This window comes from Cinclus cinclus, chromosome 4 (genome assembly GCF_963662255.1).
Source record: "Cinclus cinclus chromosome 4, bCinCin1.1, whole genome shotgun sequence".
In the NCBI taxonomy this organism is placed as follows: domain Eukaryota; kingdom Metazoa; phylum Chordata; class Aves; order Passeriformes; family Cinclidae; genus Cinclus; species Cinclus cinclus.
This window is the reverse complement of record NC_085049.1, coordinates 12,085,172-12,100,828: the sequence shown is the minus strand read 5'-3', so window position 1 is coordinate 12,100,828 and position 15,657 is coordinate 12,085,172. Positions and strand designations below refer to the sequence as shown.

The window sequence follows — 15,657 nt, the reverse complement described above, 5'->3', positions numbered from 1 at the left end:
GATTCATCATCTCTTTTAAAACTATGCTGTAAAAGAGGTATTAAATGAAAAATGGGATTAAAGGAAAAGATAAAAATATATTCTCTACATCTCTTCTTTGCTAGAGGAGTTCAGGGGTGGGAGGGGAGGTGTTCTTCCCATCTCTGGTAACCTTTGCATCTTATGAAATCCAACAGATCTCGATGTTTTTGGGAGTGCATTGGAATATATTTCTAAAGGAAGATCACTGTACTTCTAGACTGAGAAACCAGATAGGTGGGCTAAATCACTCCCTGACAAAGCTAATCTTTGCTACTTTGTTTTAAAAGTAGCCATGATATTTGATGTTATTTTAAGGCAGGTTAGGTGAATTACATCTGGGTGCCTGAAATATAAACAGCTATTGTTAGGGTAGTTGAACCTGGATTTTCTGCTATGCAATAAAATTCCATGAAACATGAGTGCTTAAATGATTGCAGATCCTTTTATGAATAAGGGATTCCTGGAATACTCCAACACCAAAATATAATTTTGAAGTATTACACATGGGCATAAAAATGTAGTTTTATTTTGTATTGTTACCAAGGAAGCAAATAGAATATTGTCTGAAACAAAATCTTAATGACTTCTGACCTTTCTGCAAGAAAGCCTAGCTGTTCACTCCAAAATGGAATTGCTGGGTCTGAATGGTGAAGGCCCAGTGAAACCTAGAAACCATTCCTATTTGGTAACCAAAGCCCACCTACAAATCTTAAATTGATCAATGAAATTTTCTTGTATAACCAATTCAGATTCTGTAACCAAGTGTATTTAAGTGTATTTAAATGGATTTCATCTGTTTCATGGAACCAGTTCTAAATTTTCCACATGCTTAAATATTTCTATGTGTACTAATGAATCTTCTAACACAGAGGATGAAATTTTCTATAACATAATAAGTCATGCAAACATAACATGGAAGAACATAGTTATACTCCTGATTGTGATATTTTTATAATAAATCTAGAACCTGCATTTTAGAAAACTCTAGTCTTTTGGACCAGATATTTTGCTCCTCAACCAAAATATTATTTTAAAAAAGCCAAAAAAGTTAAAGCTCTGTGTTATCCTGCTGTCTGTGAACTCCACAAATAGTTTGGTATCTATCTAGTAGTTCTTTGCAAAGCTTTGAACATTTGTGTGATTTGAATTTATAAATTGTGAGATTTTAAGCTTGTCCCAAATTGCTGACAATTCTGATTCACTATCCAAAGAGCTACAGAAAATAAATGTGATTTTGGAGGCACAAAGAAGGAAACTAATTAATCTACATTCCACAGTAATTTTTTTTTAAAGAGCTGTCATGCTTAATTGCTTTAATTTTACTTGATATATTATACTTCAGGTTTTCTATAATCACATGTAGGATGTCATACACTGCAGATTGTTTCCAACTGAAGTATGTAGGGACACAAATCTCCTAGGGCTTGTAATCAAATAGGAACTTTCCACCTTGAGGTCAATGCTTTGAATAATACTTGCATGAATAATGACCAAATGTTGTTTACATCTGGTGGCAGTTTGGGGATTTGCTTGAAAGTTTCAGTCCAGTTCCTGTTACAAAGAGTTTGCCCTCTTTTTTTTTTATTTTTTAAAATTTTAAATTAGATGTCTTATTACAAATTCAGCTTTGAAACCACTAAATGAACAGAGTAACTGAATTTGTCTTTCTTTCTGGTTTTTGCACATTGGAGTAAAGCTCCGCAAAGTAATGCTGCTGTTAAGTGTTGAAACTGTAGAGCAAAGGGACAGAGCAAAGTGCTGCCAGTGTCACTTTTCACGAGCAAACGTGGGGAGCAAAATACTCTAAACTTTTTGACTATGTAGAAATTGATACTAGTGTTTTTGGGGTGCTTTAAGCATTTTATTTTTTCTTTTCTCCCCCAGGAGTAAGCATATCTGTGGTGGTACTTTGATAAAAGAAGAGTGGGTTCTTACAGCAAGGCAGTGTTTTCCTTCTCGGTACAGTAGTCTGCAACTTTGCAAAATTAAAATACATGTATTTTCAGGAACTTATCAGCACGATTCTTCTTCAACTTGAATGCAGCAGTTTTTCCTCCTGTTTGGCTTTAACTCTGCTTTTCTGATATAAAAGGCCTGTGGGACCTTGGTGTTTTCTGTTATTATTGCTGTAAATCTAAATAGCCCTGGCTATTTTATGTAGAAGCATAAATAGATTTTCCAAGTGTCATGGTGAAACAATTGTCTCTTTATGAGAATAATGTCATGCTTCTGTTTAACTGGACAAAATAAAATAGAAAACTTGGGTAAATCTAAAAAAGTTCAAAGGTTCATACTGTCCAAGGATTTAAATGTTTGGATACTATTATGGAAAAAAAAAATAGATTTTAGTAACAGTTAAAGATAAAATTATGTAGTGGCTTCAGGCCAAAACCTTACATCCAAGCATGTTGATTTTGGAAGAGCAGTTGGCAGCATGAAGCCATTTCTGCTAAGGAGCGTTAGTTGAGATCTTCCAGCGTAATCATATTAAGCAGAGTTTTTAGTTATTTTATTATACAGTCAGCAAAATCATAACCAATTTTGCCTCATTTAGGTACAAAGATTTGAAAGACTACAAAGCCTGGCTTGGAGTCCATAATATCAAGGGAAAGGGAGAGGAGAAGCGTAGACAAGTCCGAAATATCTCCCAGTTGGTGTATGGCCCCGCAGGGTCAGATTTGGTCTTACTGAAACTTAGCAGGTTAGTAACTGTTATTGTGAGTTCTGGGACTTTCATCTGCTGGGTGAGATTCTTCCTAAATGAGATTTGCAAGTTCATTGCTCTGCAGTCTCCAATACTACATATGCTGTCTCCATGGGGTAAACTTCCAACTGAAAGAAATTTTAGTTGGTCTACGCAGTAATGCAGGTCCACCAACATTACTCAGAAAACAGATGTTACTCCTGTGAAATTATACCTACATTATTCTTCCTATTAACCATGTTTTAGGTTTGTTGGGAGATTTAAAGAAAACCCACAAAGTAGCCACATGGAGTAGTATATGATTTTAATTTATAGAATAAGCACCAGATTGTAGCTGAGATCCTGAGATCTGTATATAGACAAGGTTTCAAAATTTCTCCATATTAACAAACATATATATCCAAATGAAATGCCATCACTACTTACTTTTAAGATCAAAACCCAAGTTATATAGCATAAAAGTGGTGACAGAACTTCAAGAATTTCATGACAGTTGGCAGCTGTAGTACAAAAAAATAGGTAGAAGAATCCATCATATTCTTCAAAGACAGAAAATAGAAGGAAAAGAATTGGCACAGTTTTAATTGCTGTGGTCTATAATAGACTTAATGTAATTTTCAAAAAACATTTTAGAAGGTTAATTAAAATCCATTATATCTATTATTTTTTTCCTCTTTTCAGACCTGCTATATTGACAAATTTTGTAGAAATAATCCGATTGCCCATTTCTGGATGTACCATTCCAGAGAAGACCAGCTGCAGTGTTTATGGATGGGGATACACTGGATGTAAGAAACTATTTTTAAAAACTAAATGAATACGTTGACAACTTACTTCCTCTTGTCATTATAGGTGAGGCTGCGGGTATTGCCTGATGCCACAGTATTCCAACACTTCTTGTTAAAATATAGGTTTTTTTATTTGTAAATCTCTGAGCCTTTTATCCAAGTTAATTTAATATGAATATTTTCCATTAGTCTCTCCTTTTTTGTTGTTGTTGGTGTTTCAGGGACAGGCAAAATGATTCAACCCTTTCAAGGAGTGAATTAGAGAAAAATACCAGTCTACATGTAAAAATAAGAAAGCAAAATTTCTCTGCAGAATGTTAACAGGATTTCTTGACAAATCTTTGTTCATCTACTTGAGCAGTCTCTTTCTGTAATCCAGAGCAAGCCTCTGTGGAAAAACTAATACAGAAATATGTAATCAAAGACTTTATTAACATACACAACAACAGTGAAGTAAGGATGCAGAGGCAATCCCAAGTCTGGCATTTCCTAACTTCTGAGTACTTGACACTGCAACCTTTCTAATGTTTATTAAACACAGTTTTGTGTGAAGAAAATACAAATATGTGGGAGAACAGACATTTATTTAGTCTAGTAAATGCTATATCTGGCTAATTATGTGTTGATAAAAAGTTAATAGCTGCCAGTTGACAATAATTACTCCAATATTTACTGTGCTCAAATGTTGTTTTGCCACAGACCCTGAGTAAGCAGCACAAATATACTCACACTGTCCTGGAAGCAGAGCAGAAGCTAGGCTGGAATTCTGAGGCTGTCTTCGTCGTAGCCACTACTCTGCCATTTCATTGTGGGTGGCAATTAATCTGTACCAGCCCTCTCCCAAATGACTGCCTTTGATGTTCCCAGCATGCCCATATTAGCCATCCTCTGGGGCATCGGCTGTCTGGGGGACAGGGACATCAGGCTGGAGCACAGAACAGCATCACAGGAAAGCTTAGCTTAAGAGACCTGATAAGGAGTTTGCAATGCTGTGGGGTTATGTAATACAGTAAATACATAACATCTGTCATCCAAGGACTTTGTACTATATTTTTTGCACTGCTTATTATAATCCTCACAGAATCCCAGTCAGGGAAGGAAGAAGTGTTACATCCATTTTTTTCAAGAAAACAGGATAATAAGTCAGTGGAGGGCAAGCTCGGCATTTTCATTTGATGGCCGTGCAGAGAATGGGCAGGTCCAGACGCTTTATTTATCTTTGCAGCTTGTACAGGCTTGTCTTTCAACATGTAGAACAAGAGTAAGCTCCACAGGGCTCCTGCTTCCTGACCTTCACACTGATGAATGGAGATTGCACAAGGCTGTGGCTCTGCCCTTGCAGGCACAAAGTCATTCAGGGTAGCTGAGCCAGCACAGAATGAGAAAAACTCCACTCTGCTACAGTATTTTTCAAGTCACACGTCCTTCCCTAGGCCATGGCAGGCACTGTTACACATTAACTCATGTTTAAGGCAGGGAGCAGAATCCTCCCTCCACTGATGGGAGTGATAACATTTCCAAGCTCTTTTTCTGGTTTCTTTGATGACTGGGCAAGTTGGTGGTAAGCTGTAGAGGAAGCCCACTTACCCAGCCCTTTATTCTAGTACTACAAACTTGTTCAGATATTCTCAGACATGAAAACCAAACAAATGTCTAGCAAATCCCATTTGCTGAAAATATAAGGAAACCAAAATTCAAAAGCCTGGTAACAGTGGGGAAAGACAAAAATGTGAGTTTTGGAGAGAAAGTACAGTAACTGAAATTACATGAATAAGTTTATCTAGAGTGTATCTTGAAACACTTTCTCCCCCGTAAACTACAACATTTTTCTTCTTTTCTTTTCAATTGTAGTAGTTAACTATGATGGCCTTCTTCAAGTAGCAAACCTGCTTATTTTGGGAAATGAGAAATGCAACCAATATCTCAAAGGGAAGATTACTGTGAATGAGTCTGAAATCTGTGCTGTGGCTGAAACCATAGGTGCTGGGCCTTGTGAGGTAAACATTGCATTTCCTAATATATTTTTAGGACTCTGGCTATTTCTTTCTCCCCTAGAAAAATTACTGGAGGTTTTATAATTATTCTCATTGCACTAAACTTTTGCACTGGAAAATTATTTGTGTTACAAGTCTTCTATTTTATGTCAGAGTGCAGAAGTTACTTCAACTTCACTGGGGTGCCACCACACCATTGAAAGATTTACAGGAATCTTATATATACTCATATACGAAAACACTTCACTAGACTGAGACTACTTGTGTTCTGTATACTAAGAACAAAGGTGGGCTCTGTGGTAGCAATTGCTGTGTGTTTTGATTGAGTAGAAATCAAAGGCTAGAGCAAATGTACCTCCTTATTTAGATGACGTCCTGCATGCAAAATACTTAACAGTCAGTAGTTAACAGAGGTGATAAAGTTATGAAGGAAGGAGAAAGATCCAAAAGTGTGCTGAGGTTTGTATGAGTCAGAAGGCTGGAGCATTTTGGTCTCCTGAGCCTGAGCAACATTGATGAGGACAGGAGAACTACTTCAGTGATTGTGTAGTTTGGTACAGTTGTTTTGCTTAACAATAGTTTTGAAAATGGAGAAAAGACGTATGAGGAGAAAAGCTGTAAATAGTTTATTACAGGAAGATCAGGAAGATAAAATCTTTTTTCTTTTTTTAATGGAAAATCTGACTGCAGATATCTAGAAGAAGGGAAGTCATGAACACTATTAAGTATTTACTATCTGGAAGAGAATTGTTGATTTCTTAATACCAATGTTAACCATGTAGTAACATTTTCCCCACCTAAGGGTACTACCAAACCATGGAGAACAGAGGTCATCTTCATAAAACTGAGGCCTCTTCCATTTGTTACTAATATTCCATGGGATCATTTTTTGTTGCAAAGTATTTTCTTCAAAATAAAATGTTTAATTGTAAATGAGGTCTTAGACTTGTCAAGGCTTATAAATGAAACATCTGCATGGAAGTCTGCTGGGGATCCTGCACTTTGTTTTCCCCTGCAAGAAGAAATGGAATGAATTAATATTAGTAATCAGTCTTAATCACAGAGCAGTTTCCTGCTCCCTAAGTTCTCCTTTGAAGCTACTTTACTTAGCAGAGAACAGGCAGAGGAACAAAATCAGATTGGCAGGTGAAACTCCACTCCTGAAAGTGTTTTATGAGGCTCTCTGATGGCGCTGACACAGTTCATTGTTCATGTGGGAACTAGTCTGCCGTCAGTCAGAAAAAATCCCAAACCAAATAAAGGTCAAGCATTGTTGTTTCTCTGGTGATCCAGAGAGAATGCAATGCTAATTGTCAGCTTTCATTCTTCGAAACAATAACTCACTATCTGATATGAGAACTTGCTGTCTACTTTTGCAGTGAGTTTTCTGGGTCCAGTCCACCTTTAAACTGGATAGAAACCGCAGCATCTGTGTTCAAGACCCAGCTCTATGTGATTGTACATAACTCTGATCTCAGTGGGTAATACTCCAAATTTTCATAGAATGCATAAACTAGTGTATAGGTGTCTAATTCATTCATAATAACAAAAAAAAATATCATTTTAACAAGCTATGTCTCTAAATAATGCTTAAAAATATTACTTTTTGTTATCCCCCCTGCCTATTAGTACATACAGATTCTCATCCGAGGGTCTTGCAAGATGACTGACTGAAAGAAAGATACTAAACTGACTTTGTCAGTAGTGTTTGATGCAAAGCCTGTCATCGTAACAAAGATGTTTACCTGTCAACTCACATTCTGCTCATCTGGTTTATATTGACATAAGAAAATATTAGGCTTGCAGGTAGCTAAAAGAGGTGACTAAAATCTGGTAGTCTGAAGTCACTAGAATCACATATAAAAATGGATCACAGAGCTTAATTTGCACAGAAAGGAGCAAAAGGTCAGAGGCCAACTCTGAAACTGTTTCTCATAAGTTCTGATTAGGAAAAAAAATACAATATATTGGAAGTTGGTTAATGTCCTATGGCAAGAACGCTATTGCCTGTTGCATCCTGTCATCCCCAAAAGAAACCACTCAGTAGTAGACAGGTGGGAGCTGTGTCTTGAAGCATTTTGAGAAGTGACTCTCATGGTGTTTATTTGTTTCCTAGCGAGACTACGGTGGTCCTTTGGTTTGTGAACAAAACAGGCTGAAGATAGTAATTGGTGTCATTGTTCCTGGCCGTGGATGTGCCATTCGAAATCGTCCTGGGATTTTTGTTCGGGTCTCATATTATTCCCGGTGGATACACAAGATTATGATGACCTACAGAAAACCCTGAAAAAGTCAACTACTCCCATCAAAAGATTTTGGACAGTATGTCACTAATATGTAATGTAAAGATCAACAATTTTTTAAGTACTTGATAGTCAAGTTTGTTGAGCTTCTTTTAATATTTATGGGTATTTTTGGTGTTTTTTGTCTATCAGTGTTTTACAAATGTTGGAGTGACTTACAGTATATGCAAGTATGGTGACATATCTCCTGAAGATACTTGAATGGATAAACAATTTGCAAAGACATTACTGGATGATAAATGGTTTCATAGAAATAGATCATATGACCCCCTTAATGCTGCTCTTCAGATTATCTTAGAAGGAGAAACGAGTTGTAGTTCTACTTAACATATTCTTTCTATAAGCCATATATTTCTCTTCATATATAACAAAAGCTCTACTGAGAGATATATGCATCTGTCAAGGACAGCATTTATGATCATATTTTTCTTTACCCCTTATAAGAGGTCAAAGATTTCAGTATTTTATTAAAAAATAATATCTTTAGTAAGTAGTCTTTTCATTATTGATTTGACAAGCCTGCCATGAGCAGAGTTCTCAAAGTCACTATCCCTTTCTTTTTCACAGTGCTTAGAGACTCCAGTTCTGCACTTGGTTCCTTCGCTGTTTATGTGGTCCTCTAACAGATATCTCAAACCTTACTTTGGTTAGCCAACTATTGATAATTTCTTTGAAGTTTGACCCAGAAATAGCTGTGGATTTTCAATGCTAAAAACAGAATCTCATATGGTTTGAAAAAATAATGCTGATTATCTATTGTAAGACTTTGGGTGTTAGAAGAAATTTGTATCAAATATGCCCAAATCTTTCTTAACAGACAAGTATTAAAAATTCAGTAGATTCTAGTTATCTCATTAAACTCTGCATTTACAGCAAGGAAAAAACAGTTGAATCTAGCACCTAGCTCAGAGACTTAAGACTGAAAAAAGTAAGTTATACATTAATGATTTTTCAGAGACTTGAGAACTTGAATAGAACCTTAACTAGATTTGGAAAAAATCTACCCTTTGTATATTTCCTTTCAGGATAATAAAACAATTGCAGCGATTGATATGATCTTGTATTTAATATGGACAACATCACCGATAGTTTAGTTACTCGTTTCCTGCCTGTACATAGGACAATCATTTTCTTTTATGCTGACAGGGAAAGGGAACAAAAAAATCATCATCTGTGAAACATGCTTGTTCTCCTGTAGGCATTTAATTTTATGTCTGGAAGTATTGTACAAGTATGTTGTTATAAGTGGCACTGATTACCCTTTAATTTCTGGAAAATTGATATGAAGTATATCCAACTGTTAGTTTTACTACTGTATATGTAATTGCATAAGTAACAGCACTGTTACTTCACTTGTGACTGTGTAAATTGTAAATGTTTCCAGTAGTGTTTGGTCTGTTTTTCATATCTAACTGCACAGCCACGAGGCTGACACCGTGGTGTAGACACACAAAAGGACATTTCAATGCAGAAGATGCAGGGTTGAATCCTGCCCTGTCAGAAAGCAACCACTTCAGGGGAGACATCTCAGGAGACAGGCCTTGTCTTGACTCACCACATTTTCTTCAGCAGTGCACTTTGACTTCAGTGGGACTCAAGTATGCTTACATCTGGTGAGTTTCAGCCCATGCTTAAGTGGCTAGGCTTGCTGAGATCTCTGAGATCCAGCGGACTCTACTGGCGCATAGGAAGAAGTGATTCAGCAAGCAGAGGTTCTGAAATTCCTCCTGTTGTAAATAGTCTCTTTGGACAAGATGTGACTTCTCTGTACAGCAGATTCAAGGTTGTGGATGCTATGCAGACAGTCTGTTCTGGCCACCTCTGAAGCCTTCATTCTTCCTTTAGCCTCTCTTACTAACCAGGCCTAAAGAGGGCAGGATTTAGCCTGTTGTATTTACACTTAATTATTGTCACATAGGTGAAGAGCGTATTAATACTAAGCGTATACTGACCATATCTTATTCAAAGGATTACATTTTTAAGAAAGACAAAAGACTTTTAAAAAACTCCAAGCGAGTTTTGTTCTCAGCCACAAATGGAATGTGGATAAAAGATACAATTCCATGTTCACTCTTTGTATGCTAAGAATTGTTATGTGCTCACTGTATTATATTTGCAGGAATTTTGTTATGTCTATCTAAAATTTTTGAATCCTAAAATATTTTAGTTATAAGCTTCTGCTGTGCAGAAGACTGTGATTTTTATATATATATATATATATATCACACACACACACACACACACACACACACACATATATATGATAAAAATACTGGTTTTTGTTAGACAATGTGTAAGGATTTTTACCTGTTTGTTCTGGGCAGTGCCTCAGTAAAATAAATTGTGCTGAGTTGGTGTTCCAGAACTTAACAAGTTTGTATGCACTTGCTTACCAGACACTCTTGCTCTCCCTATCCCAGGAGGGAGGGCAACTGAGATCCTGAAGAGCAAGGGAAGAGAAGAATAATTATATGTGGTAATGAATCTGTACTTCATTTATTCCTGTGAATATTTCTTGTTGGTACCAATGGTACCGTACCAGGCAACTGTTATAACTACAGGACTCTCTTAAGAAAGGACACTCTAGAGATATTTTTTCACTGTTCTAATATTTTTCTCTCTGTTATAACAAGGGGACCTGATCTAGCCCTTCTAAATGGTGAAAAATCTCTTATTAACTTCAGTGGGATTTGAACTTTATTTCACAAATGTGTTTTTAATCAGATTAGAATGAGGGGTACAGAACCTAAATTCTTATCTAAGGACATTCTTAAACTCCATTGAATTTCATTCTCATTCTCCTTGCTGTAACTAATCCTTTATCTCTGAAAGGTGTAATGTCTGGATATAAAATTCTGGAGCTAAAACCTAAGAGCATTTTTTGTGCAACTGAAGTTAGTCCAACTTAATCACTGTATTCTTTGGGCATTGGAACTGGCTAACGCTTCTTCCTTTTATTAAAGGAAACATTTTTCCCCTGAAAACATTTTCCCTCTATCTCTTTTATTTCATACACCTCACAACCCTCAGAGAAAAATGTAGCTCTCAATTGGGAATGTACTGGTCTAAATTTTTGCTGCTACTGCTGAAATCTTCTTCTCTAGTTTAAGATTAAAATTCTCTGAGACATTCTACAATCCTTTCCTGCAGGTAATGATAATGTACTTGACAGAGCTACTCAGCTGAGTTAGAGCTTTTCAGACGAGGGTCCAAATATATTTCTGGGGGTCAAAATCTACTCAGGCAAAATGTCCCTTGAATTCAGTGAATGTGATTGCCAAAAGAGCAGGGCCTGAGAGTCATGCAGTGCTTTTCCACGTGAATCCTTGTACACAGATTCTCAGCTCCAAGGCAACCTCCGCAGGAGTTGAGGCTTTGTCATCATCCTTCTGGAAAGATGGTTGTAAACCAGTTGACCCCCATAAGACTGTATGAAGCCTATTGGATTGGTTATTTAGCTTGTCTCCTTAGCAATTACTTTCTCCCTCCCTCATGTGCACTGGTATATTACTGTTTTTGAATGTTGGGGCTGCTGGCAGGAACTGACAAGGCTTTTCCACCCTAAAATTTTTCAGTGTTCCTTTTTAAACACACACTTGGGCATTTTTTATGGGGTTTTCTTGCATGGAATCTAACTTCAGGGAGCTGCCTGTGAAGTTTAGTGTATGATAGAAGTATTTTTTCTTATTTAAATGGGAAAAATAATGCTCCCATTAAGTTCAACTTGCTGAATGCCTAATGAGAAGGGAACACTCTGGTTATAACTTGTAATACAAATCTTCTGTAATTAACATCTTCGTTAGTTAATAAAGTTGGTATTTTTGTAACCTTGTTTACTCTTATTATTCTTAATAAAGTATTTTATAAAAAACAACAACTTAATTAGCATTACATTTCTTATTGAAAGAACAAGGTCAGAACCCCACTGCAAGTCTCCCAGTTCCAATTCCACTGAGGAATTTTAATGTGCAAAGTAAGGAGGACTGGTGCTTTAAAGATCCTCTAGTGTCCAAGTGCAGAATTGAAAATAAAATGAAAGAAAGAACCACATACATGGTGATCTTGTTGGAACTTCTCAAGACCTTTCTGAATGATTTCTGCAGTGGGAATGGACTAAGCATATTACAGTGAGAGTATATTTGCAGTGGAAAGGATGTTCTCAAGCTAAGCATAAATATTTTCTGGAAGTTTTTAGTTCCTTACAGTTTCAGAATGAGAGGCTTGGAATTTTATTTATTTGTAAAAATGCACTTTACACTTCTGGAAAGGGCTCCCTTCTCAGTATCACTTAATACTGCTGATGGTACAAAAGATGATGCAAAGGAAAGCAGTAACTTGCAACAAACCTTGGTGCTGCTGCTGCACTGAGTACCACAACCAGCCAGCAGCTACCAGAAAAGGAAATAAGCAACACCCTTACTAACCCCAGCAGATCAGTGCCAAGTGTTTGCAAACTCCTATAACATCAGAGCATCCTGGTGAGTTCAAATAAGGGACAGTAAGTTCGTTACTTATTTGTCATTATCCAGCTGAAATTTCAAAGTTGTAAGCATTTCTGTTTCTGTGATTTTGATGATTTAAATATATATTTGCTCCAGCTATATCCACAGTTAATCGTTTTTCAAATAAACTCATATGCAGAGTGCTTGAAGTCTGGTTCTGAGCTTTTCCATGGCAAACATCCCTTTTTTTATCTTTTTCTTGTGGATTTTTTTTTTTGTTTCTTTGTGTTTTTTTTTTTTGTTTCGGGGGGCTTGTTTTGTTTTGTTTTTGTTTGTGTGGTTTTGTTTTTCAAAATGGGGGATTTCTAATCAGTCCACAAAATCAGTGAATTTTATCAAGAACTCCTGAAATCAGTGGGAAGCTTGCAATAACTTCAACCATAAAAGAATGCTTCCAAAGTTATAAAAATCCATAAACAGTCCGTATGTCAAAGCAATACTTTGGTATAGTTTTATATTCAGTTTCCAGTATGTTCAGGTGACCTGTGTGCCTTCTGGGAGCCATGAGAATTAACTGCTTGTACAGCAATTTGCACAACAAAAATCTCTAAAGGGATATTGCCTTCATATTACATTCCGTCGTGGCTTTATCTTTTGTAACTGCAGCAACACTGTAATCTGCAGATGATAAATGATGGAAACCCACATTGATGCTCACTGCTTGTGTTCTGCTCTCTGTTATTTAACAAGCCTCGTGTAAACAGAGCAGGCCATTTAGTAGGGCTCAGTTGTGTATTTACTCTGTCTTCAAAGGCACCGATTTCTGGACAGCTATGTTCCTATAAAACCCACGTGTAATAAATAGGAGAGAAAACAGCTGGGAGGGAAAAGGCAGCCCATAAAAACATTAGCAACAAAATTAGCCCTAAAATAAAAAAGATTTTTTTTCATGTTATCTCAGTTTTTAAAACATAGGATATGGGGTGTGAAAAGCTGCAATGGAAAAGCTTATTAGCTAAATCTACTTCACTTTATTGAGAAACTTGGGAAGATGCAGTGACTTCTCCATATGGTCACAGAAGATGTAGGACAAATTGTATTTCTCTGCCTGAGGTCCTGGTGCAATTTGCATTGAAATCACTGTCAAAACACTATTTTAAAACACTACTTAGCTCAATCTAGGACTAATGGATATGTCCCAAAACTTCCTTCTGAACCCCTTGGACCTTTTCATGACATTGTTTCAGATCCTGACTTAAGGAAGTGCTCAAGGCATGTTCCAGACTGTTAATGAGTGTCAGAGGGAAAAAGTACATTTTATTTCAAAGCTGGGCATCAAAGTTCAACTGCAGGCTATCAAATTTGCTCGAAGTCTAATTGAAGATGAGAATTGGTTAATTTTCTTACTATTCAAATATTGTTTATTAAATAATAACAACAAAAATCATTTTGTTATTATTATAAATTCTTAAGAAGAAGAACAACGACAGTCTTAAACCCCATGATGAATGCAGTTGCTATTACTGTAGCTTTTAGACAAAAAAGAATTAATTCTTTAGGAAAAAACTACCCACAAGAGTAAAGAAAATGTTCCACTTCAGAATCCAAGAGATGTCCTTTGCTTGAGATATCTCGAGTTTTGTCTGTTGAAGCTAGTGTTGACCTCAATTAGGATATTTAATACATTTTACTGGGAGAAAAAATATAGAGAGAGCAGTGCAATTCATAAAAAATTATCAAAAATAAGGCAAGAAACACAACATTAGAGGTATACATTGGATTAGATGAGGCTAGTGTAAAACACAAATAAGGATATAGTCCTCTTCCATAGAGAAGTTTTGCTTTCAGCAATATATGAGTTTATAATACTTAATTCAGTTCATATTATACTGACTAAAAAATTCCAGATGGTTTTCTTTTCTTGATGATCAATGTCAGCATTATACACACAATGAGCAAATATGCATTTACATCAACATTGCTATTACAAACCATGTCAACAACAGTCTCATGTCTTGGGCATAAATATGCCATCTGCTGTTCAGCCTTGTGTTTAACAGGGCTCTCACTTCACAGAGCAGTCACAAAACTGCCATCACAGAACTCCCTTTCTATTTTTTTTTAATTTACTTTTAATTTTTTTTTTTTTAATGAAATCACAGAAAATTTGCTGTTCACATAGGTGTAAGTTGTGGAAGATTTGCATTATGTATTCACTTAAAACCCTCTGCTTTACATTTCTGTGCATCCTCACAAGGCAGATGAGTCCCAGTTACTGCCTGCTCATTCAATTTTTTGAAGCCTATGCTTCCATTGGCAGAGTCCCCACATGCCTCATTTTTTTCAGTTGTATATATTCAGAAAAAGTCCAAAAAATACCTTTAGGAGGTGAAAATTTATTGCAGCTCAGTCTTCAGATATCTGCCCTGATGTTCCCAGCTTGCCATCAAGTACGTTAACACATGGAAAGGAATATTCTAGTGGGCTAGATGGCTTCTATAGATCCCACATCAGCAAAGCCCGGGGAAGTGCTCCACAGCTGTCTATACCAAACCAGCTGTACATTGTCAGAGGTCTGGTGTGGCTGAGCGCTAGAACACAAATTGCTTGTGGATGCAGAAACAAGTGCACATCACACCCATCCAAATGCACATAAATGCCTTCACAACGGAATCTAGCTGAATAATTAACAAATTTTCAGTCTACACACGTACTTCAGGAAAAGGATTATAACCTGAAGGTTTCCTTGTCTCAGTGCCTTGGTACAGGAACAGGACAGCATGAGAAGTTGTCCTACCAGGACAATTTATGTTACTTTCAAAGTAACCAAGAGTAAATAACAAGGGGAACCTTGGCAGTGCCAACCAAAGATATGACTTTTTGATATCCTGATTTGGCACATTTGCGATGAAAAACATTTGCAGTGTAAGCCTGAACTGGAATAAAATCCTATATACATTTTATCCTTTGGCCGTGCTCTGGATTAGCTGGATCCAAACCAATCCACTTAGTTCTGTAGTGATTGTATGTTTGCATATGGCTTTGTGGGCGTGTGTGTGTGCCCATGTGGACAGACACACATGTATATATTCTTCCTGGCACAATGTACAAGCTCTAGGATTGCTTTGTATTGTTCTGGAAGAAGACAAAGTAGACCTGACTAATTCTCAGCCATCTGCGTTCTAGTTTTTACACAACAGAGTTACTACTATAGCCTGCATGTGGAAGCCCCAGCCTTTAGAAGTTAAAAAGTCCAGCCTTGGCCCTTAAGATGCTCAGACATTTTAGGGAATCAGTGCTAACCATTTGCATGTACACTGCTAATTGAAAGAGTGCATGTAGATCCTTTGTAGATCCATCTAGATGGTTTAGTTTTCCTTTTATTTCACTTTAATTTTTTTGGTA

General features: G+C 36.6%; 1 protein-coding gene across 1 annotated transcript in view; it reads left to right on the top strand.

Moving 5' to 3' along the window:
• HGF (hepatocyte growth factor) overlaps positions 1-7,794 on the top strand; it is a 49,498-nt gene extending 41,704 nt beyond the window's left edge. The window contains exons 14-18 of the mRNA XM_062491563.1: positions 1,906-1,980; positions 2,576-2,722; positions 3,407-3,513; positions 5,365-5,510; positions 7,624-7,794. Coding sequence (XP_062347547.1) covers positions 1,906-1,980; positions 2,576-2,722; positions 3,407-3,513; positions 5,365-5,510; positions 7,624-7,794 — 646 coding nt within the window. The remainder of the gene's footprint in view (positions 1-1,905; positions 1,981-2,575; positions 2,723-3,406; positions 3,514-5,364; positions 5,511-7,623) is intronic.
• The last annotated feature ends 7,863 nt before the right edge of the window (positions 7,795-15,657 follow it).